Raw genomic sequence first — 23,895 nt, forward strand, 5'->3', positions numbered from 1 at the left:
ATTTTGGACAGTGCTCTGAACCACCACCATCAAAAAACTAAATGAGGAAGAATGGTGATCATCCCTTCAGCACAGTCCAGACACTTGGAGAATCAATCTAAAGGTGCATTGAGCCTGTTCTGGCAGCACATGGTCGCCCATTGCCTTCCTAATATACTCTTTGTTGGTTTTTCCTATAATTTATCACCCGTCTGTACAAACAAGGGACTTAAACTCTGAAATGCTCTTAATTAAATTAAGTTTATCACCTTTGAAATATTATGTTTGCTCTGCGTCTCCACAGCTATGCCTTAGCAGATAATGCCTACCAGACTATGCTGACAGAGTTCAACAATCACTTCATCCTCATTTCTGGTGAGAGTGGAGCAGGGAAAACAGAAGCCTCCAAGAAGATCCTGCAGTATTATGCTGTCAGTTGTCCCAGCACCACTCTACTAAACACTGTCAGAGACAAAATGCTCATGTCCAACCCTGTCCTGGAGGTGTGTTAATAATATATATAGTGCAATAACATGCCACAAAGCAGGTCTTGCTAACGTTAGTCATTCGGAATGACATGACTTGTGTTTTCCTGCAGGCTTTCGGGAATGCCAAAACACTAAAAAATGACAACTCAAGTCGGTTCGGGAAGTATATGGACATTCAGTTTAATAGCGAGGTAAGGGTTAGATAGCAGATTCACAGAAGTGCTCTAGAGATAGATTTAAAAAAAATTACTAAAAAGAAACAAGTGTGACAAAATTGTAAGTTGACAACAAAAGTTTTTACTCAGGGTGCATTTCTTTTGTATGATAATTTGGGTTTGGTTGATTAGAGTAGGATTTGTTGCTTTTTTTTAATTATAAAAGACATGTAGTAAATAAAAATGGTAAGCTTAGTCGTAACTCAGGGGTAAAAACATGTGAAGTTTAAAAAGAGAACAAATTTAATTAGTGAAAATTACAGCTCCAAAGAAAAAAAAGAGGAACATTAACAACACTTGCACATTATTTCCCTTTTACAGAACTGAATTAGTAGCTTGTAAGAAGGAGATACTTTATCCTAAAAGGTTTTAAATCTGGCCACTGGACCATAGGCTATGTTTTTTCTGCAAGTTGTAGAGCTGCTGTCTTTAGGATCATGATGCCCATAGGGGGATGCTGTCGGAGGCCATATCCTGAACTACCTGCTGGAGAAGTCAAGGGTTGTGCATCAGAATCACGGGGAGAGAAACTTCCACATCTTCTATCAGCTGGTGGACGGAGGAGCAGATGACTTGCTGCACAAGCTGGGCCTGGAGAGAGACGTCCAGCATTACAACTATCTAACCCAAGTATGCATAGCTTCTAGTGAGCCTGTTTGGATAAGACAGATTTATAGAAAATAGTACACTGACACTTTGTTTGGATGTTTATTGTTTCTGACAGGGAGAGTGTGCCATTGTTCCTTCCATTAACGACCATAACGACTGGAAAACAGTCAAAAATGCACTGCAAGTCATCAACTTTGATGAGATTGACACTAACGTAAGTTGGATGCTATTGCAGTTGCCCTGAATTGCACCAGTCATTCTTGATTACAAGTTTTGCAATATTCATAATAAAATGATGATTCTGTGCAGCACTTGTTAGGAATCGTTGCAAGTGTTCTTCACTTGGGGAACGTTCAGTTCGAGTCTGACAGTAAAGGCCATGCCCTCCTGGACAACAATGGAGAGCTGCACTGGGTCTCAGATGTAAGAAACTAGAAAAAGTAATTCTTCAGATGTCCAGCAAGCATAGGAGTACACTTCATGTTATTTTTCTTCACAGCTGCTAGGCGTGGATGCCCAGAGTCTCCAAGAGGGACTAACATTCAGGAAGATTGAAGCCAAAAAAGATCAGGTTGACACCTCTTGAAACTTTTTTTTTTTTCCAGTGATGAGGTTGTGTTTTTATCTAAGCTTTCCATATAGTGTTTGAAATACAGCTATGATGTTGTCTCACTGTAAAGGTCCTCACACCATTCACAACTGATCACGCCATCTATGCCAGAGACGCCCTGGCCAAAGCCATCTATGGACAGACCTTCACCTGGCTGGTCAACAGGATCAATGAGTCAATGGAGAACAAGGTGAGGATAATGGGGTGTGAGAACTGAGGAATCCCAGGTTTACTTACTTCATACTTATTTTATTGTTGCTGTTTTCTGCTAGGACCCATCACGGAAGACTGTCATAGGGCTTTTGGACATATATGGGTTTGAGGTTTTCTATGCAAACAGGTAAGTGGTAATCTTATTTGATGTCCTGCTAACGGCTAAAGACTTTTGTTTTCCCTGATATTTGTTGTAAAAACTCCAAGTTTGCGTTCCTTTTCTTTACCCCTTTCCTCAGTTTTGAGCAGTTCTGTATAAACTACTGCAATGAGAAGCTGCAGCAGCTTTTTATCCAGCTGACACTGAAAGCTGAGCAGGAAGAGTATGAAGCAGAAGATATTGAGGTGACCTGGGGAAAAAATAAATCAGCCATTGTTTACATTCATTTGCTTTAAACAGAGATCAAATTACAACCTATTTCATCACGTTTCTCCCAGTGGGAGCCGGTTCAGTTCTTCAACAACAAGATCATCTGTGACCTGGTTGAGGAGAAACACAGAGGAATCATATCAATACTGGTGTGGACCTACAGGACAGGACTGCCGTTTCTTTCAAGTAAAACTTAAAAAAAAAAGAATCCCACACACATTACTGATACATAATCGATGATTTTCCTGCAGGATGAGGAGTGTCTCAGGCCAGGAGATGCTACAGACCTCACCTTCCTGGAGAGACTAGAAGATAAAATGGGAAACCACCCCCACTTTGTCACGTAAGTTGAAACCCACACCTACAGAATATTTCTCAAAACAGATGTGCTAAAAGAGCTTTACATATGATAAAAGCAGAAAATTATTTTTTTTCTCAACGTTTTCATGTACACATGTTGTAATCAACCAGCTGACTTAATGTCCATCTAAATGATACCGTCCAGTTCAAAGCTTTTCCTCAACACTGCCTTCTTTCATCGCTGCTCTGCCGACTGGTGTCCTGTGAGTGAGTCGACAGTGAGCCGATAGAGATGGAGGATTAGGATTGGTCTGTAAAGCCTCTCACTCCTCATCCCTCTGTCTCTCTCCACCTCTTTGACTGCAGGCACAAACTGGCTGACAAAATGACACGTAAGACTCTGGAGAGGGGAGATTTCCGTCTCTTGCATTATGCTGGGGAGGTCACCTACTGTGTTGTGGGTAAAAGGAACCACAGTCTAAGACTCTGTTACTCAAACATCTAAACCATTTCAGTTTGAACTGACAGCTCTATGATGCTAAATGTGTGTGTTTTTTTGTGACATTATAGGTTTCCTGGACAAAAATAATGACCTGCTATACAGGAATATAAAAGATGTAAGTCTGCAATTTTGTTCTTAATATTAGCAAAGGTGGAGATGAGAGTTCTTTTAGTTTGATTATTGCAAATATGCAAAAGGGGAGTGCTTGGTGTTTTGCAAATTACAGTGAAAAGCATTAGCTCCCTTGGAAATTAGCCTCTTTCATTGCTTTTCAACATTGAATCGTGCTCAAAAAATTGGGCTTTTGGGCAAGAACGTACCAGAATGAATGTCAATTAATTAAAAATAGAAAATACAAAATTAGTGATTGCATAAGTATTCACCCCCTTCAAGTCAGTATTTAGTAGATGCACCTTTGACCACAGGCACAACATTAAGCCTGTGTGGATAAGACTCAATCAGCCTTGCATATCTAGACACTGCTATTTGGCCTGCTGCCAAGAAGGATCTCCACATACTGATGATGCCACCATCCTGCTTGGGGATGGTGTGTTTGCAGTGATATGCAGTGTGTTGTGTCCACCAAACATAGCGTTTAGTCTCATGGCCAGATTTGAAAAAAGAGCTTTTTTCAGCAGTTGCCTTCTCTTTACCACATCCCCATAAAGCTTTGACTCATCAAGAACAGGCTGTTTGTGTGTAGTTTCTCCCATCTCTGCTGCTGAAGCTTGTAACTCCATCAGAGGAGTCATACATGTCTCGATGCCCTCTCTCACTCATCTCCTTCTTGCACCGTAACTCAGCTTTTGAGGACGGCCTACTCTAGGCAGATGAAGGCAGATTCCTGCCATTTCTTAATGACGAATTTAAATGTACTCCAAGGGATATTCAGCGACCTAGAAATGTTCTTGTATCCATCCCCTGACTTGTGCTTTTCAGCAATCTTTTCACAGAGTTGCTTGAATTGTTCTTTTGTCTTCATGGTCTAGTTACAGCCACAAGTACTGATTCACCAGTGACTCAACCTTCCAGATTCGGGTGTCTTTATAATACAGTCACTTGAGACACATTTTCTGCACTCAGATGATCTCCAGTTCACTTGTTGTGTGACTTCTAGCACAAGTTGGCAGCACCTGTGTTCAATAGGGTGAGTCACTTTAAAGGAGGTGATCAGTTACGCACATACAGTCAAAGCCACACAGAAATGCTTTAAAGATAACAATGTGGATGTTGTGAAGCAGCTGAGTCAGAGCTCAGACCTCAATCAAACTGAGAATTTGTGGCTGTACTTGAAAAGTGTTGTTCAATCACGATCCCTGTGTAACCTGATAGAACTTGAGCAGCTTTGCAACGAAGAATGATACAAAACTGCGGTGTCAAGAGGTGCAAGGCTGATTGAGTCCAATCCACACAGGCTCAATGTTGTAATGGCAGCCAAAGATGCATCTATTAAATACTGACCTGAAAGGGGGAATCCTTGCGCAATCACTTAGTGTATGTTTTATACTGTTGATTAATTGATGTTGCTTTGAAGAAATCTGTTTCAACTTTGGCATGAAAAACTCAACTCAAACGTAAATAGGCCAAAATGAATATACCATGCTTCAGTGTTAAAAAGCAATAAACAGATAAAGCTTCGAAGGGGGGTTAACACTTTTCATAGGCACTGCAGTGTTTGTAAATGTCCTTTCCCACCTTCTCATAGCTGATGTGTCAGTCTAAGAATGCCATAGTCAAAGAGTGCTTCTCCACCATGGATCCAGACAGCAGGAAAAGACCAGAAACAGTAGGTCTTTTTTGTGTGTGTGTGTCAGCAGCAGTCTGACAGTGTCATCAATAAGCCATATGTATCTGACAGATGAGCTGTTGGGGATTATGACCCTCATGTTGTGTCTGTAGGTGGCGACCCAGTTTAAGAGCAGCCTGCTGAAGCTGACAGAGATCCTCATGGCTAAAGAGGCCTGGTACATACGTTGCCTGAAATCTAATGAGTCCAAGCAGCCAGGTACGTTAATTAATATGAGGTTAACGTTAACAAGATGGAGACGTTTGAATTGAACTAAACCATCCTTGCCTCTGTCACACGATCACAGGTCAGTTCGACGAAGCGCTGATCAGGCACCAGGTGAAGTATCTGGGCCTGATGGAGCACCTCAGAGTCAGACGAGCTGGTTTTGCTTACAGACGCAAATTTGATGTGTTCTTAAAGAGGTGCGAAGGACCATAAAGCTGTTTAAGTGTCTATACTTGATTTTGAAATTCAAGCTCTCTTCCAGCACATTTCTAACATGCTTCAGGGGTTTGTTGGGCTCATCTTACAGATATAAACCCCTGTGCCCAGCCACCTGGCCACACTGGAGGGGAGAACCTGCTGATGGAGTGGAAGTGTTGGTTCAACATCTGGGCTACCTGCCAGATGAGTACAGAATGGGAAGGTGAGGACAGCTTTCTAAGTCAACTGAGCGAATGCACTGTGAGCCAAGAATAACAGAAATAATAGTTCTCGTGTTTTGCTTATAGAACCAAAATATTCATCCGTCATCCCAGGACACTTTATGCCACAGAGGATGCTTATGAGAAATGCAAACATGAACTGGGTGAGCACAAATCAAATGTTAAAAGCCTTCAGTCATCACGAGCTGCACAGCGATTTAATGTTATGCATTGAATTCACAGCAACACGACTCCAGGCCAAATACAAAGGGTACAGACAAAAGGGAGAATTCAAAAAACAGAAAGAAGCCGGTAAATGCCACCACAAAATGCTGTTTTTTTTAATGTGAGAAATAAAAAGTTACCCAACCTTTTTTTTTTAAAATATATTTTTGACATCCTCAGCCACTAAGATTGAAACTTGCTGGAGAGGCGTGCAGGCGAGGAAGGAGAAGGAGAAGAGAGCCTGGGCCGTGAAAGTCATCAAGAAGTAAGGAAGAAGGTGAAAGCTGAACCATTCCCTTCAAGGTTACTGCTATGGTTTTACTGATACACTATTTTACAAACTATTTCAGATTTATCAAAGGTTACATGACCAGAGGGCAAGCAAAGAACACGGATAACTCGGAGTACCTGGCCTTTGTGAGACAGAGCTACTTGAGCAGACTTAAAAACAATCTGCCAAAGACGGTTTTGGATAAAACCACCTGGCTGACTCCACCAGTTGTGATGGCAGAGGTACAATATTTAATTTACTTACTACAAAAATGACTGAACGCAAGTTGTGACTTCACCCTGCATGATTTTGCTCTGGGGGCTGCAAGGTGGATTGGTGGTTAGCACCGTTGCCTTGCAGGCAAGAAGGTTGCCGGTTTGCATCCCGGTGAGGACACCCGGGATCTTTCTGTGTGGAGTTTGCATGTTCTCTCTGTGCAGCATGGGTTCTTGGTGATTCTAAATTGTGTGTAGGTGTGAATGTGCTTGGTTGTCTGTCTCTCAGTGTAGCCCTGTGATGGACTGCCGACCCTAGTGAGGATTAGTCGGTGTATAGATAATAGCTTGATGGATGATTTTGCTCTTTTTTTTAGACTTCAGAGATCCTGCGTACGCTTCACTACCGCCTCATGGTGCGGAAGTATGTGAGAGGAATCACACCCCAGAGGAAAGCACAGGCAAGACACCTCGAACGCATTGAGACTGAACTGATATGTTTTTCAAGTTAGTAATTATGTGTATATTCCCCCCCCCCCCTTATTCATCACTTCAGCTTCAACTGAAGGCTACCACCAGCTCCATCTTCAAGGGCAAAAAGGACAGTTATCCACAGAGTGTCGCTCAGCCTTTTGTGGACACCAGAATCAGTGAGTGTCAGACATCTTCACTTAGGGCCATTTTATTTTTGACGTATCATATTTACACCGCTGAATATCTCTAGGTGAACAAGAAATAAACACGAGGGTTCTCCAGATGATTCGCAACGAGCACATTAAGGTAAGAAAGTTGCACTATAGTGGGGGGCAATTCAGGATCCCTCACTGAACTTGTGCTCTGTGTTTCTGCAGTACAGCGTTCCAGTGATAAAGTATGACAGGAACGGCTTCAAACCAAGACCCAGACAGCTCATCCTCACCCAGACAGCTGCCTATGTAGTAGAAGAAGCCAAGATCAAACAGAGAGTGCTGTACACCTCGCTCAAAGGTCACACCGGCGTGATAGTGCATATTTTACCAGCCATTGTGGACGTTCTGACTAAATGTATTCGTTGTTTGACTTATTGCAGGGATTTCAGTCAGTAACTTGACTGACGGTATCATTGTGTTCCATATAACATGTGAAGACCCTAAACAAAAGGTATGTGGATGTGTGATATGGAGCAGATATCTGGACTTTTTTAGAATCGAACCGCACATGCAAAGTTGTGACTTCTACTGTACACAGAATTTTCAGTAGAAGTTTCTATCACGGGGCCCTTTTGTCTGATTGTATTTTACTCTGGTTGTTTCAGGGGGATCTAGTTATGCAGTGCGACCACTTGTTCGAGTTTTTAACCAAACTCACTGTCATTGCTAAAAAACAAAATCTGATCAAAGTGGTTCAGGGAAGGTAAGTTTACATTTTTAAAAGCTAGTGATCCAATTTGAGAATAGAATAAAATAGAATGCTTTTTATTGTCATCATACACAGAGTACAACGAAATTAAAAGTCAACTCCAGTGGTGCAAAATACACATAAAAAATGACAAATAAGAATATATATTTACAAAAGGAGCCAGTAGGAAGTACTATATACAGTCAGGAAATATGCATGGGAATAGCCAAGCCACTAAGAGAGTTGTCAGACTGCTGCACACCGCCATCTTGTTCAAAATAAGTGCATTGATCAAAAAGAAAAGATCTCTCTCTTCATTTTTAGTATCAAGATTGAAATCCAGGCAGGGAAAGAGAGCGCAGTGGACTTCGGCACTGGGCAGGAGCCAATGGTATACAAGGCCAAGAACGGACACCTCATGGTGGTGAGTTGAGTCGTGTTATTAAACTGTATGGACAAATGTGCTGTTTCAAATTCTGCTCTAAACTTCATCCGCCAACAAAGAGACACAACATGAATGTCTCTGCAGGTTGCCACCCGTGCAAGGACACGGTAACGTGTGGGGCAGGAGAGGAGACACACAAGAAGCCCCTGCATATTTCATCAGGAGACCCCTAAGGAGAGGATCAACACTCCTCCAGGTCGCCTCACCTGACCATAAATAGATGCACTTGAGAAACCCTGGATGAGCTTGTTTATTAGACAGCAACACATTTGTCACCCACACATAATAATCAAAAGTACTTTTCCTCCGCAGAATATTAAACTGCAACAAGATGCTGGTTTGTCTTTCTGTGCCTCGGCAAGGGTTTGTCATAGGTGTTTTAAGCATTTCATTCACAGCAAAGGCTAACATTTCAACAAACTCAACATTACTCAAACTGCTTTAATCAATGTGTAATTCTGATTTCTGAACAATGAAGCCATATGTATGATAATTTTGTATGTTCACAGATGATGGGAATATGCGAAATAAAAACAGAACAAAGGAATGTTTGTAGAAATTTATTTGTGATAAAGTATGTATAAATATAAAACATACATTTATGTTCACTTCTGTACAACAGACCTACAAGTACTGTGATTGTTAGACATATATCAACTCAAACCTATAGTGTGCAAACAGTACATTCTCTGATGAATGCAGCGATGAAGGACAGGTCTAATTTCTCTCCCTGTTAAAAGCTTGTAGACAGGGTTCTCTTCCTGCCAGGGAGATCTCCGGTTACAGTCATTCACTTCAACCTCAGCATCCATCATTCAATCAGCCCAGTACATTTAACACCTCAGGTCACAGCTCAAGTTCCCTCCACTGATATTAATGATTTCCTTAGTGGAGTGAAGGGAAAGAGCGTCAATGTTAAAAACTAAATATGGCAGAAGCATTAAAGTGAAATGTTGCATCTACCTGTGATATCTTAACAGTATAAAAAAAATAATCAAATTTCAAAAAGGTTTAATTGCTATTATGTGCAGGCTATAGAATAGCCTTGGTAACATTTTCTAAGAATAAAACAGTGCCACCATGTGGCACAATTGTGACCAACACCTGGTTCATCCACCGATGACCTTACAGTGGACCCGTCAGAACCATGGCAAAGATAGACTAAATTATATACATTGTTTTTTTTAGCTGCTTACATGATATAATTCTTGCTCTCTTGGATGTAATGTAGTTAGGACCTCCAATAATTAATGCAGTTAGGACCTCCATTAACAGGTTTATACTGACAACACTATTCCCCCCCCACACAAACTCTGTTGAAATTGTGTCGACCTGCAGTGCTGAATGCAAACATCCAAGTCTACGAGCTTCTGCACGGTAGCAGAAAACAGTGATAGAAGTTATCATGGCGAACAAACAGAATGACACACTACAGTCTGACCACTCAACACAGACAAGTGGACACAAAAACACACACACAACCACTTCACCACTACACACTGTTGTATGACAGTCATCTCATAGTAGTCTCCGGGAGAAAGCTGGTAAAATAAGAGGGGAAGTGAAAGAGAGAGGCGCTGGGTGTTGTAAGGCACAAGCGTGGTGCTAAGACTGTCCAGGGTCAGAGACACAGGCTGACGGGTCAAAGGAGAGAGAGAGGTCACTGGTGGTGATGTGTGCGGTCATCAGGTCGTTTGATATGAATCCTACGAACTCGCTCGATTCGTTCTCGCTCCTCATCCTCATCCAGATGATTAGATCGTCCTGCAGCGCCCCCTGTGGCTTCCAGCAGGGCATTGTCTGGACCTCTACCATCATGGGACTCATACAGAAGGATGTTGAGGGTCTCCTCATAGATTCGGGCTTCAGGGAACTCAACCTAAGAGAAAAGTAAAGTGTTACACAAGTGATGGAGAGACAAACCACATACTGTAGCTCTATGCTTATAGAAGCACAAACTGCTTCACAGTGGGGACATCTACCAAATGCACATTTACCTTTGTCTGCTTCTTTTCTGTGGCATAAACAATGGAAGTGCAACACACTTCAGCAATCTTACGTCCCTGGCCATAAAATGACCAACAACAGATCTCATCTCCAATCACATCTTTGATGAAGAGCACCCGACCATTGAACCGCAACGACAGCTTGTCAAACAGCTCAATGTTTTTCAGCATGTTGTCATCAGAGTTGCTGGGGGGAAGACAGGGGTTACAGAAAGGTCATTTACTAAAACAATTTCCATAGTTTCTCCACATTATGTTCCTTTTTTACTAAGATACGTTTGATGGTGTTACGAGGTGAGGAGGACTCACCTGGTATATGAATATTTGTTGTTGCTTCTGTTATACAGCAGTTTGACAGTAGGCTGCAAACACAACAAAGACACATTTAACTGACAAACTTGTCTTTGTTCTAAACTCTAGAAATGATCCCACATTACATAAAAAACATACCTTATTCGAGGTTGCAATGAGCCTCTGCTCTTCCTTAGATGATGTCATGAGAGGCACTTTACAAAGGGGTTCATAAGTTTCTTTGTTCTGGAAGAAAAGATATTTTTCCATTAAAAACTTTCATTTGTAAAACTGCAGATAATGTGCAGTATATAACAAGCAGAGGGATGCCATTCTGTTTGTATGAAAAAAGCAATGATGGTAGATGTGTAAGCCCCACCCCAATACTTACTAAGGTTCATTGTTTTATTTACCAACTGTCTCTAATAAATGCTGAGATGTTTTGATCAGGCTCCTTTAAATAATTTTTTGCACAGATTTTACGTCCCTCTTCACTAAATATATCACATTCTATCTATTAAAATATAATTCTTAGATATCTTTAAAAGAGAACAAACAAATGAACAAAAACATCTATAATGAACAGAAGGCTGGGAGATACAGCATGATAAAAAGGAAAAACGTAACAGAAGAAAACTGGTTTGATGTACAGCATAGGCTTCTAAAATTTATTTCAAAACTCTTATTTTTGGTGCAATGTTAGACTATTTCAGAAATTATTCAAAAAAAATCAAATGAAAATGGTACCTGCAAGGCAGCTGTACATTCGTCAGCTAGACCTTGGACAAGGTAATACTTGGCCTCAGCAAGCAGCTCCTCAGTTTCCCGCCGGCTGTCTGGAAGCGGAACAGCCCCGTCTCTTAGGTAGTTAAGGATGGTTCCAAAATGCTTCCCACAGCGATCAATCAAAATCCAACCTATGCAGATGAAATGGTGAAACATCAGTAAGCAACAGACTGAGGCAAATGGATATCATTTTACCATTTTCACCAACGGCTCACCTTCACTGTCTGTGAGGACCTCCATCCGGCCACTGAACATGGCTTTGAGCATTGTGTCCTGTTTGGTTAGTGTTTGCATTGTAGTGTAGTACAGAGCTCCACCCACATTTAACTTCACATATTTAGAACTTGGGCTGGAGCCTTTGAAGGATGTAGTCCGGGTTGTAGCTGCCGGCACTGCCGAGCTCACCACACTCTCTCCTGACATCTCTTCCTGTAAAAACACAAGATAAAACATACACAACTAGAAACCTAGATCTCTGTGGATTACCTACATTTTACTTATTTAATATTGTTCATGTTCACTTTTAAAAGGGTGCAGGTAATTATGGTTGCTAGACATAGTAAAAGTATATTTTTCTTAATGGAACTACAGAAATCTTGGAGTCTATTGTATAAAGAGCACAATTAAAGGCATTATTTCTTTAGTTTTTCTGTTCTGATTGCTGCGATAAAGTTCTGAAAAAAACTGGACCAGGACAGAGACAATTCAAGGACTACAGACTTTTGCTACGAGATTACCACTGATTTTTGAAACCAGTCATAACAAGTGTTTTATGTTTGCTTGAGTGTTCGGGGCTTTTCTTTAAACATAAGAAACATAAAACATTGGGCGGGGACTGTGCCAAAAAGGGACTGTTGTCCATAGGAGCATTTATCCTCATGAGTCTGTAAATACTTCATGTGCTCTGTGTACCAGAGTATGATCAATCCTGTTTTTTTGCCAGTGGTAAAAATTGCTTCAAAGGACCAATTCAACTCATATCTTGCAGTTTTCTACTTGGCAAAACGTGATTGCAGCCCCTGCTTTGGACATTACATGTTATTAAAGTGTCAAAATGACCAAAACTCATTCATAGGGGCTATATGTTAAGATTTTAGCCCACGGCATAATTGGAAAAGAGAGAAGTTTTTATCTTATGTATAAACCCCATTCTTAGATCATGTTAACTACAATCTAGACAAAGATATTAGACATTACCAAAGGCATAGAGCCTAAACAGTGGAAATACTACTATTACATTGCTTATAGTCATTCTATATGTCATGCCTGAATACGCCGATAACATTTTTTGGTCACGATTATTCAGTTGACAAAAACGCTTAAATTTCACAAAGACAAACCTTTGAGTTATGACTGATACAGATAAAGCCAGTTGTAATTCATATACATTTCCAATACGCCCTTATGACTCTCATGAATAAGATCAAGTCATTGTGATGCATTAATATAATTTTAGTCACAATGTGGGGGCTGTAATCACTTTTAGGAAGGGGAAAACTAAATTGTATGAGCTAAACTGCTCCTTTAAAGCTATTTCGGCTGGTAAAAAAGGGATTCACTATGATCTAGCGCACAAAGCAGGTAAAGTAACGCAGAGCTATAAAGATAATGACTCCCAATCGGTTTCTGGCAGACGGTCACTCTTTTCACCGACACCATATCCCTGAATCAGTAAGAAATGATTAGATTTTAACCACCACGGCTAATGAGCTAGCTAACTAGTTAGCTTCTACTAAAGTTATCGATATTGTTACATGTTAGGAAAAAGATGATATTATGTGTTTATCAAAATACTAAAACATCGTTCTGTATACAACGTTAGACTTTGTAACTGGCTTTAGATTAAACAAAACCAACAACATTAGTTTACCTACCATAGAACCAACAGCAGACTTCGGAACTGTAGCTCGCTAACGTCAGTCAGCTAACACCCACTTCCTTCCGGTCCACCGCTGCGCAGTTACAAAAATGACGTCAACCGTCGCTAACTCCGTTTAAAGGGACCGCTAACATTGATTTGTTAAGTGTCGAATAAGTAGTTGATGAGAAATAAGTAACAAAACAGTGTTTTGCTTTAACTAACTTTATGTCCTATTGCTTTTAACTTACTCATTAACTAAATATTCTTTAATTACTTGAGCCTGCACGTTTCCGCCGTTGAAGGAGTAACAGTGATAACAGTCCCCCCCGCCACCCATCCAACACATTCAATGAAAGCTTTATTCAACACCACAAATACGAAGTCGCTGTTGCTGCAACACGAACAAAGATAGTTTGCCACATCCCCGACCTTCTCTCGATAAGTACTCTCATATCGCGGTTTATACGCGAAGACAAATACTACCCGGAACCATTTAATGCGACACAGGGGATTAATGGCTGCAGTCAATGTACGGATCTCCTCTCATTGTTTACATTTCGAAACGGTATGTTCCCTGGATTTGCGCCACTGTCATTGACACAGGATCAAACCTAACCTCGCAGTGATGCTCAATATTGCTAAATGAATCTGAAATAAAATCTCTCTGAGTCAGTTTGAAGCCGACAAGCAGCGAACTAGCCCTGTATGCTAACTATCCCAGCTCCATCTTTACTGTATCGCTCGTTGCTCCAGAGATGGCAAGTTAGTCTTTTTGTTTCATTTGGCTTTCCACCTGCTTGGATCCCAAGGACAACCAAATGGCTGAGGAGGTATAGCGGCAGGTGAGCCTAAAGGCCAGAGAAAAGCTTCTTATCTTCGGTATCGCAGGTAAGTTCACTGTTATGCTTCCTCAAAACAATGCAGTCGTCAGGATGCCGTGCTATCACAGTTACGATGTTCACAAACGGCGGATGTTTGCTGTGAAGCCGCTGCCAAAATGTTATCAAACCTTACGTTCCGCTTATCATTGTACAGTTTTGCAATATAGCAGCCAAGTGGTTTGCGTGCTTCTTTTCTAGGGGGCACAATGTTTAGTGTACCTCAAAGCTCCAAGTCCGAGTTCCTGGACAAAGCCAGGCAGGCCAGGGAGGAGAGGAAGGGACAGAAGGAGAAGGAGAGAGCAGCAATCAACATCCAAGCCCTGGTCAGGAGGTTTCTCTGTCGTTGCAGACTACAGAAGCAGATAAGGTGATGTCCAATTTTATTTATTGCACATATACTCATTATACTAGTCATCGTCTTCAAGAACCTAAAAGAGAAGTCCAGTTTCTTTCTACTGAACCTCCTTGGATTATGCTAGTCAACATGGGTTTGAACAGCTTTAAGTTCATAATGTTTACCACTAACATCAAGAGTACATTTTAGAAGTAGCTATTACTCAGTTTCGTGTTCATGCCATCATTTTGCTCAGTATTTTGCTCCTTTGTCTCACCAGGAAAGAGGTTGATGACTATTTTCAAGCTGCTGAAACGGGGACATCAAAAAGAAATGCACTTTCAATTTTCAAAATTGCTCGGAAATTACTATTCATATACCGGCCAGAAGATAAAATGGTGAGTGACATTCACTAACACATATTTAGCGCAAGTTAGTTTATTTTCTCTTCACAATTACCTGTGTGGAGACTTTTGACATGACTGGAAACACAACAGTCGTCGTGTTAAGACTGTGTGACTCAAATGACTGTAATTTTGTATATCAGAGGTTTGAGAAGCTCTGTCGTGCTATCCTGGCCAGCATGGAGGTTGAAAATGAACATAAAGTGAGTGTGCATATGCATTTACCCTCCACTTATCAAACATTTTTTTAATGTGATTTTTGTCTTAGTGGTTGTTCTGACGTTTGATCCCTAGGTCTGGTATGTTTCCTTGGCTCTTTCCAAAGACCTCACTATTCCCTGGCTCAAACAGATAAAGGATGTGTTGTGGACCTGCTGTCAACTACTGAAAAATTTAAAGGTTTGTCTTAATCTAAAGCTGGAAAATGTGTTTGGATGTTTATGTTTTCACTGTAGCTCTACATATAACTGTTTTGCGATTTTTCAGCCTGACATACTTCAGGACAACAAGTTGGTAACGTTGTACCTCACCATGCTGGTGACCTTCACAGACACGTCAACATGGAGGATATGCAGAGGGAAGGGTAAGGCTTAAGTCAAGAAGAGATTGTTTTTGGTAAACACATCTTTTGTTATTGTCAGGCATGCTTTCTGCAAAATGAATCATAATATTTTTCCCTTAATTTCTAAGGTGAGACTCTCAGACCTGCTTTGACGAGGTTTTGTGAAAACATCATGGGCCATCTCAATCAAAAGGGATTCTATTCAATGCTGCAGGTTCAGTATTACAGCTCATAAATGTTCAGTTTCAAGAGATTCAGGTGTAGCCTCGCCTATTTTCTTCTACAGTGTCATTCATGTCAGCTTTTCTTGATTAGATCTTGCTGACCAATGGCTTGGCTCGTTCTAAACCATCTCTCTCCAAAGGCACACTGACAGCCATTTTCACTTTGTCATTACGGTAAGTTAGTGTTGTAGTTTTCATTAAGTAGAGAGGACATGCAAATTCCAGTTCTGTTGTGTCTGTTGCAATTTGCCTAATTGTTTTGTCGTTTAATTTTTGGGCTACCTTTTTAACTAAATCTATTATTTTTCAGGCCAGTCATTGCTGCTCACTTCTCAGAGAACTTGCTAAGATCATTCCTCATTCACATCATGTCAGTTCCAGCCATCATATCCCACCTCAATGTGCTTACTCCAGAGGTAAAAGCACCGTGTTGTTTATAGTACTGTATATTTTAATTTGAAACATAAGAGAGAGGGTTTTTATAACTGCTCTGTCTCAACAGTGCATGACATCCATCCAGACGCATGACCTGCTGCGGAAGTTTATTCTGTTTCTCAGTCGGGAAGAACAGTGTTTGGACATCTGTGTGTGTCTCGAGGGCAGCCACACACTCTGCTTACTTGGTACAGTATTTTAGATAAATAAGGGCTTGCACTTTAAATCAATGAAATCTTGTTTACAAATTTAAAAAAAAAATTGTGCCCCGTGGATTGTTATTTTTCATCCTGTACCTGCATGTTTCTCATTAGGCAACCTGATTCAACTGGGCTGTCTAAATGAGAAAGTCCTAGAAGAGGAGGCCAACCATTTTGTGAAAGACCTGACAGACATGCTGTCCTATTGCCAGAGATATGTGTCGCAGAAGAAGTCCAACCTGACGCACTGGCACCCAGTCCTGGGCTGGTTCTCTCAGACAGTAGACTACGGGTCAGTCAAATACTTTGTTTGCTTGAATTATTCAACAAGTTAATATTAATCTTTAAACTGAACAGAAAATAGGTTCCCAGGCTCTTTATATGTGAACTAAACATTTCAGTTCTTGGCTCAAGGGTTGATTGGTCTCTTCTGATCAAGTTTGAAATGTCTTACCCATGTAGACTGTTTAATAAGCGAGGTATCTGAGTACTTTCACTTTCCCTTTGTAAAAAAAAAACAACCAGCAGAGGTGTATTGATAGACTTTGAGAGCAGGAAAAGAAGTGTCAGCCCTCAGGGATTCTTTGAGAGCAATCATGTGAGTGTTGATCTTGGGGAAGGCCTGAGGGCCGAAACATCATCTAAGCAAAAGAGAAATGCATATGTAGCCTGAGTGTGCAACATTTATTTTCCTGTTCTCAAGAAGTAATGCCAGTCAGTATACTTGACTTTGTCTTCCTTCTGCTTCCTGTTCCCTGTAGTCTAAATGAGTCAATGCCACTGGTCACTAAGCAGCTTCAGCACCTGTGGGGTGTCTCTGTTATTCGAACACTCTTCAGTGACGTCCTCTCCAAAAAGCTGGAGAGTCAGGAGCCAACTCCTCCGCCCCCTCAGCCGAGCACATCACAAAACAATCTACCAGTTAAAAGTAAGTTATGAATGTAAACCTGCTCAATGCTTTCACATCAGTACAATCTGTGGATTTGATAAAAGGTTTGAAGGTGTTTTTACATCTCTCATGTGATGCTTCTATGTTTTTACAGACCTCTTCAAGCGGGCATTTCAGAAGTCAGCTTCTGTACGAAACATCCTGAAACCAGTCGGAGGGAAGCGAGTTGACTCGGCTGAAGTTCAGAAAGTGTGCAGCATCTGTGTGCTCTACCAGACTGCTCTGTCTACGCTGACACAAATACGTCTCCAGATACTCACTGGTCAGTACCAGAATCTGACATTTTATCTGACAATATAATTCAATTACAGTATTCTGATAACATCACAGAATATGTCCTTTCTCTTTCTGTGTTTCTGCAGGTCTGACACATCTTGATGACCTTTTGCCTAAACTCTGGGCCTTCATCTGTGAGCTTGGTCCTCAGGGAGGCCTCAAACTCTTTATGGAGTGTCTGAACAATGACACTGATGAGTCTAAGCAGCTCCTGGCTATGCTCATGCTCTTCTGTGACTGCTCACGCCACCTCATCACGTAAATCACAGATTTTTTATTGTGTCATGTCTTAGATTGCCAATGTAGCAGCAACATTTTAACACATTTAAATTTGTTACAGAATTCTGGATGACATTGAAGTCTATGAAGAACAAACATCCTTCAAGATCGAGGAACTGATTACTATCTCCTCATTTCTGAACACGTTTGTGTACAAGATGATATGGGATGGCATCTTAGGTGAGTTTGTGACCTCAATGAACCTTGAAAATTCATACAATGGCAGCAGTTGGAAAGGACACGTTTGTATAGAGAAAAACTGTTTTGTGAACTAGAAAATGCGAAGGGAGAGAAGCTGGAGCTGTTTCACAGTGTTCACGGCTGGCTGATGGTGCTTTATGAACGGGACTGCAGGCGAAGGTTCACCCCTGATGACCACTGGCTACGAAAGTAAGTACAAACTCTGAAACAGACAGCTGATACGTTTAACATGCCAGCCTCCTATGTCAGGATGGACTGCCTTGTGAGTGTCCTTTACATGTTTCTGCTGTTGCATTCAGGGATCTGAAGCCCAGCCTGTTGTTCCAAGAGCTGGAGAAAGGCAAGAAAAGAGCCCAGCTTTTACTGCAGTACATCCCACATGTGATTCCACATAAAAACGTGAGTGAACTGCATTTTTTTCGTTTAAGGTCAGTTTCATTTTCAGCTGTATAAATATCTTTCCTCTCATTTTAGAGAGTGCTGCTGTTCAGGAACATTGTCACAAAGGAAAAAGAAAGTTTAGGATTGGTAGAAACAAGCTCTGCTTCTCCACATGTCACTCATATTACCATTCGTCGCTCACGGATGTTAGAGGTATGGAATCAACAGATTAAAGTATTGCACTACTCTGTGGGAGTTTTTTCCATACTAACACTTGGATCTCCCTGATCTAAGGATGGATATGACCAGCTCCGCCGGTTACCAGTGAACTCTATAAAAGGTGTCATTCGTGTGAAGTTTGTTAACGACCTGGGAGTGGATGAGGCTGGTATTGATCAGGATGGTGTCTTCAAAGAGTTTCTGGAAGAGATCATTAAGAAAGTTTTCAATCCTGCTCTCAACCTGTTTAAGGTAACTGACGCAAATAGTCTGTCATTTCTAAACCATCACATTTCTTCTGTTTTCTGTTTCTTCTGATTGTCCTGTTTTGCCGGATGTTGTGTTTACTTTTCATAGACTACGAGTGGGAATGAAAGGCTGTATCCTTCGCCCACGTCTTACATCCATGAGAACCATTTGCAGCTGTTTGAGTTTGTGGGGAAGATGCTTGGAAAAGCTGTGTATGAGGTACATTTGATTTCTTCAAAAAAAGCAGCCTGATTCTTTGTTCTGAGCGTGGTGTTCTGGTGATCTTCAATAACTGTGTGTTTATTACTATTCAGGGTATAGTTGTGGACGTCCCTTTTGCCTCCTTCTTCCTCAGTCAAGTCCTGGGTCACCACCACAGCACCTTCTACAGCTCCATTGATGAGCTTCCCTCGCTGGATTCTGAGTTTTACAAGAACCTCACTTCCATCAAGGTCAGAAAAAATTATCTTGGATTGTCACTTATCACGTTTTGTCCTATTTTTCGAACTTAGGTGACATTTCAATATTAATTTTTTATTCTTTTTAGCGCTATGATGGAGATGTAGGGGACCTTGGACTCACGTTATCCTATGATGAGGATGTTATGGGACAGGTAAGGTTGGTAAACATTGAAGATATTATAATTTAGTTAAGTATATATAATAATCACTGGTTTTATTCCATTACAGCTTGTCTGTCATGAGTTGATACCTGGGGGGAAAACCATGCCCGTCACCAATGAAAACAAGTATGTAAATTCATATTCAACGAAAGAAATTAAAGTATACTGACACATTTTACGTTTGAAATGTTCTTTTGCTTACTGTTGTGTACCCATAAGAAAACATCTTCCCTCTCTGACCTTATCTTTGTCATCTCCTGCAGGATCAGCTACATCCACCTCATGGCTCACTTCCGGATGCACACGCAGATTAAGGAACAAACTGCTGCTTTCATTCGGGGCTTCCGCAGCATCATTAACCCAGAGTGGCTGCACATGTTTTCCACACCTGAAGTTCAGCGTCTTGTGTCAGGAGATAATGCTGAGATTGATCTGGATGACCTCAAGTATGTAACCTTTGTCCTCTGTTGTTGTTGTGCTGCCAAACTGGATGATGTCATTTCATTTATCTAGTCTCATACAGTTTTATGAGCAGAATGACTAACTGGTTTAGCACCACAACATTTAAACTGATAACAAAAGTACTGCAGCATGTTTCCTTAACTACAGTAATTTACTGAAGCCCTTGTTTACTTCCTGTGCTTACTGTGTGTGTGGGCAGTTTAATTTGCTCATCATTGCTGTTTACCTCTCTCTCTCTCTCAGGAAACACACAGTCTACTACGGAGGTTTTCACAGCAGCCATCGTGTCATCATCTGGCTGTGGGACATCCTGTCCAGTGATTTCAACGCTGAAGAGAGGGCTATGTTCCTTAAAGTGCGTTGGCTTTTGTTAGCTCCAGCCAAATACTTCTTTATTGCTACCACAAGATGGTTTAACTATTATTGTCTTTGAAATGTGTTTTTACAGTTTGTTACCAGCTGCTCAAGGCCGCCTCTTCTAGGTTTTGCCTACCTCAAACCACCGTTCTCCATCCGCTGTGTGGAAGTTTCAGATGATCAAGTAAGAACAAATAAGCTTTCGCTCACATGTAGTGTTTGTTGCACTGAGTTAACTATATATGAGGTGTGTCAGAAAGATTTCAGGACTGGTGTCACAAAAGATATATTTAAAATCCAAACTACAAACTACAAGTTCTCCCCTTCCAAGTAATCCCCCCTGGAGTCTAACCATAGACTGTATAAAAGTCTTATACAATGTATGAGTTTAATGCACTTTCCCAGCCTTCTCTGCCACGCCACCATGCACTCCTGGAAGGATTCTTCCGGGATCCTCCTCAGCTCCGTCGTCACAGCCATCTTGATGTCATCCACGTCATCAAAACGGGTCCCCTTGATGACCCCCTTGATCTTGGGGAAGAGGAAAAAATCCCACGGAGCCAGGAGTGGGGAGGTTGCTCCAGCACGGTGATGTTCTTCTCAGCCAGGAACTGTCGGATGCTCAGGGCATTGTGAGCAGGCACGTTGTCATGGTGAAGCAGCCACCACTTGTCCTGCCACAACTCTCACCTCTTCTCTCACACTGAACGAAGCAAACGCTGCAGGATCTCTTTGTAGACGTGCTGGTTGATGGTCTGAAGGGGAAAACTTGTAGTTTGGATTTGAAATACACCTTTAGTGACGCCAGTCCTGGAACTTTTCTGACACACCTCGTTTATGTGCGCCCTGATAAACTGTACTACATTTGACATCTTGTTTGTTGTGTCCAGGACACTGGAGACACCCTTGGCAGTGTTCTCAGAGGTTTTTTCACGATCCGGAAGAAGGAGCCTGGCGGTCGACTTCCTACTTCATCCACGTGCTTCAACCTGCTCAAGCTGCCCAACTACAGCAAGAAAAGCATCCTGCGCGACAAGCTGCGCTACGCTATCAGTATGAACACAGGCTTCGAGCTCTCCTAACTCATTTGCATCGGGACAATCTGCACAGGAGGGGTGTGTTAAACAGCCTGAACCAAGCAAGAGGCTCGGCTTACCTGGACTAGAGCCTGTCACATCAAAGGGGCATCACCTAAACAAAAAGGGGATTCATGAAGGATCTATCAAGTCTCCTTTTGTCTCTTTTCAAAACTGGATGAGCTCTGAAGGAGTGAGCTCTACTTTAGTTCTCTCTCTCCAGTCAAAGGGGGATGCTGTTTCTGCAGCACAATCCAATTTTTACCATTTCCCTCTGCCACTCCAAAAATTGAATATATCATGTGTTTAACTTTATGAAATACAGATATACAGTGGCTAGATCCCTGTTTCTCAGGCTTAACAGAATCGTTGTTGGATTTAACACTCCCATTTTAAGTGAACTGGAAAGCAATACAGATGCAATGCAAGCCATTAGACACATGGTCGACTGACCCGAGGAAAAACCAAGTGATGCATTGTTAATATCCTTACAAGCTTGGATTCCATTATCCAGGCAACTTTCGCCGATATTGGATGAGTCTTAAAATGTTTTGCTGAATATAATGCATCTTTTATAAGTGGAAGACAAATCAATGTCTTGTGTTCAAACCCTGATGAAGGAGGGCTGCCCCATAACAGTGATTCTGTGTTGAATACATTATGTTCCATTTTGAGGAAAATCATTTTGACCTCTCTCTGTTTTCTCCCCACTGAAAGACACGGAAAAAGAGAGACGCTGGCCCTCTGCTTTTTGTATTCTCCCCAAATTTAAAAGCCTAACATCTGCCTCAGTTCCAGTGAAGCAGCGACAAATTTCTTGAAAATCTGATGATGCTGTTGTTTGAAAAAAAAAAAGAAAAAAGATGTCCTTGCTGTAGCATCAGTTGCTTTTGAGAAAAAGAACTGGAAACGTTTTGTCACCATTTGCATCTGCCGAGCCGAGCAGACGCAAGAGTTCCATGTCACACATCTGTGCTTGACGTCCACGTTCAAAACATGAAGAGTGAAGTTATCGAGTCATGTTAGTCTATGTACCTAATACTAGAAAACCTTACTCACTACACCTTTTGAATAACGCTGAGTGCCTCATGTATTGCCATCACCCCTTGCCGTCACATGTCCGACTATATTTCAACCGTAACCAATAACTGCATACTGTATATCGGAAACAAGCCATAGAAACGGGGGCTATGGACCTGGACTTATTCTCTGCTCCCGCTAACAAGACAGCAGAAACCCAACCACTGTACTACCACAACTACAACCAATGAGGGTTTTACTACGATGCTCTCTGATCTCTGTGGACTTTTTAAGCCATGCAGAAAAGAAATTGAGGTTTAAAAAAAAAAAAAACCTCTTTAACATGATGTCATGGACTGGTTTATCAACCAAATGTGACTGCTTGACTTGATGATGTTCCCTCGGAAATATTGCACACACTTTTGCTGTTTGTGGCTGTTTGGGGGGGGAGGGGAGGGGATGTGAGGGTGAATGTTACCTTAAAAGCCTAAAAATTTCACACAGGGTTCATTTACAGCAGAACGTTAAGGAAGAGACTTTTGGGGCATTTATGAGAAAGAGGAGTGCAACTTTTAAACAAAAGGGTTCAACAAAAATATCAAATCTTTCTTTATTATGCAAAAAAAAAAAAAGTGTTCTGTCATGAATGAGTATGGATACTTCTGTTAACCATGTTTCTAACTAGTTATATCCTGGCCACTAACTTGTGGGGAAAAAAAAAAGTAATTTACAATTAAATGCAACTATAACTACACGTATATATAAATAACACTGGTTGTATTGAATTTACCTCCAGTCTACTAATGAGATTAGACAATGTTCAAATGCGACAAATCAGTCAGGAGGCTCTTACTTAAGCTCTCCTCCTTTTAGTACATCCAAGCAAGAATTGAAAACACTGCGATTTACTTAACAACACTAGTGCGAGCCAGCGTGCGAGAGAGATGAATGATACCTCACATGCTCGTCTGTCTCCTTCGATGAGGTCGCTCCTCTGTTTTAAATGATGTCAAGAATAGGCTTAGACTTTAACTGTACCAGTGGACTGCTGATGCTGACTTTGAATATCCAACTCTTTTAGTACAAAAATAATAAGAATAATAATAATAAAAAAAACAAAAAAAACAAGAAGAGATCCTTGAAATGTTCCCAAACTTCCTGTGAAAATTTTCATCTCTTTTTAAAAAGTGTCTTTGAAAGTGGCTGCACAAGCTACAGTACGGAGTGTTATTGTAAAAAAAAAAGATAAAAAACAGAACAAAAAGGAGATTCCCATGTAAGATTTGTCCATGTGTAAAATACTTTTTCCTGTAATGTTAAATCATGTACACAAGTATTATATAAATCATTTACTTTAAATCGTTTGTACACAATTGGTGTTTTTTTTTTTAACTCATGAATTACTAACTGGGTGATTACAAACACCTGCTGAGTCTGAAACATCACAGTGGAGCCTCACATGGGGGACTGAAGCTCACTGCTGCTCTGTGACAGGCTGTATCAACAAGAAGCTGTGGGGTTGAAGTGTTGTCTTGTAACTCACATTTCTCTGGTGTTTGGGAATAACG

At 41.1% G+C, this 23,895-nt stretch overlaps 3 protein-coding genes across 3 annotated transcripts in view; 2 read left to right on the forward strand and 1 right to left on the reverse strand.

The window, feature by feature from the left end:
- Nucleotides 1-8,363, forward strand: part of myo1ha (myosin IHa) — a 9,020-nt gene extending 657 nt beyond the window's left edge. Inside the window, 29 exon segments of the mRNA XM_008282057.1 lie at nt 259-482; nt 578-658; nt 1,133-1,312; nt 1,407-1,505; nt 1,601-1,714; nt 1,791-1,862; nt 1,972-2,091; nt 2,174-2,241; nt 2,354-2,459; nt 2,553-2,633; nt 2,736-2,827; nt 3,151-3,245; nt 3,355-3,401; nt 4,992-5,072; nt 5,186-5,291; nt 5,380-5,497; nt 5,608-5,721; nt 5,807-5,883; nt 5,963-6,031; nt 6,125-6,209; nt 6,295-6,457; nt 6,808-6,891; nt 6,987-7,080; nt 7,155-7,210; nt 7,282-7,417; nt 7,500-7,570; nt 7,725-7,822; nt 8,132-8,231; nt 8,337-8,363. Of these exon segments, the coding sequence (XP_008280279.1) occupies nt 259-482; nt 578-658; nt 1,133-1,312; nt 1,407-1,505; nt 1,601-1,714; nt 1,791-1,862; nt 1,972-2,091; nt 2,174-2,241; nt 2,354-2,459; nt 2,553-2,633; nt 2,736-2,827; nt 3,151-3,245; nt 3,355-3,401; nt 4,992-5,072; nt 5,186-5,291; nt 5,380-5,497; nt 5,608-5,721; nt 5,807-5,883; nt 5,963-6,031; nt 6,125-6,209; nt 6,295-6,457; nt 6,808-6,891; nt 6,987-7,080; nt 7,155-7,210; nt 7,282-7,417; nt 7,500-7,570; nt 7,725-7,822; nt 8,132-8,231; nt 8,337-8,363 (2,858 nt within the window).
- A 436-nt stretch (nt 8,364-8,799) lies between these two features.
- kctd10 (potassium channel tetramerization domain containing 10) lies at nt 8,800-13,284 on the reverse strand. The gene is made up of 7 exons (XM_008282058.1): nt 13,210-13,284; nt 11,551-11,764; nt 11,297-11,466; nt 10,709-10,795; nt 10,568-10,620; nt 10,250-10,445; nt 8,800-10,131 (listed from the first exon to the last, which is right to left on the reverse strand). Exons 1-7 carry the CDS (start codon nt 13,210-13,212, stop codon nt 9,913-9,915), a joined length of 942 nt encoding a protein of 313 aa, XP_008280280.1. The 5' UTR covers nt 13,213-13,284; the 3' UTR covers nt 8,800-9,912.
- Nucleotides 13,285-13,698: 414 nt separating this feature from the next.
- ube3b (ubiquitin protein ligase E3B) lies at nt 13,699-23,688 on the forward strand. The gene is made up of 27 exons (XM_008282060.1): nt 13,699-14,084; nt 14,276-14,444; nt 14,692-14,809; nt 14,959-15,018; nt 15,110-15,214; nt 15,302-15,398; nt 15,506-15,591; nt 15,693-15,775; nt 15,912-16,017; nt 16,104-16,224; nt 16,351-16,528; nt 16,998-17,164; nt 17,280-17,447; nt 17,548-17,719; nt 17,802-17,920; nt 18,016-18,130; nt 18,241-18,340; nt 18,416-18,535; nt 18,617-18,793; nt 18,899-19,009; nt 19,105-19,242; nt 19,338-19,403; nt 19,480-19,538; nt 19,676-19,858; nt 20,118-20,229; nt 20,323-20,415; nt 21,122-23,688. The coding sequence occupies exons 2-27, from the start codon at nt 14,284-14,286 to the stop codon at nt 21,311-21,313; spliced, it is 3,207 nt and encodes a 1,068-aa protein (XP_008280282.1). The 5' UTR covers nt 13,699-14,084; nt 14,276-14,283; the 3' UTR covers nt 21,314-23,688.
- The last annotated feature ends 207 nt before the right edge of the window (nt 23,689-23,895 follow it).

The sequence above is a fragment of the Stegastes partitus genome, unplaced genomic scaffold, assembly GCF_000690725.1.
Source record: "Stegastes partitus isolate 25-593 unplaced genomic scaffold, Stegastes_partitus-1.0.2 Scaffold255, whole genome shotgun sequence".
Lineage (NCBI taxonomy): Eukaryota > Metazoa > Chordata > Actinopteri > Pomacentridae > Stegastes > Stegastes partitus.

Bases quoted from the DNA above. Each gene is read 5' to 3' on its own strand.
- ube3b (XM_008282060.1), top strand. From the start codon at position 14,284: ATGTTTAGTGTACCTCAAAGCTCCAAGTCCGAGTTCCTGGACAAAGCC. The intron at 16,018-16,103 runs GTAAAAGCACCG...CTGTCTCAACAG, and splicing joins TCAATGTGCTTACTCCAGAG to TGCATGACATCCATCCAGAC. The intron at 18,536-18,616 runs GTATGGAATCAA...CCCTGATCTAAG, and splicing joins GTCGCTCACGGATGTTAGAG to GATGGATATGACCAGCTCCG.
- kctd10 (XM_008282058.1), bottom strand. The intron at 11,467-11,550 runs GTGAGCCGTTGG...TCATCTGCATAG, and splicing joins GGTCCTCACAGACAGTGAAG to GTTGGATTTTGATTGATCGC. The intron at 10,796-11,296 runs GTACCATTTTCA...CTTTTCTTCCAG, and splicing joins AATGTACAGCTGCCTTGCAG to AACAAAGAAACTTATGAACC.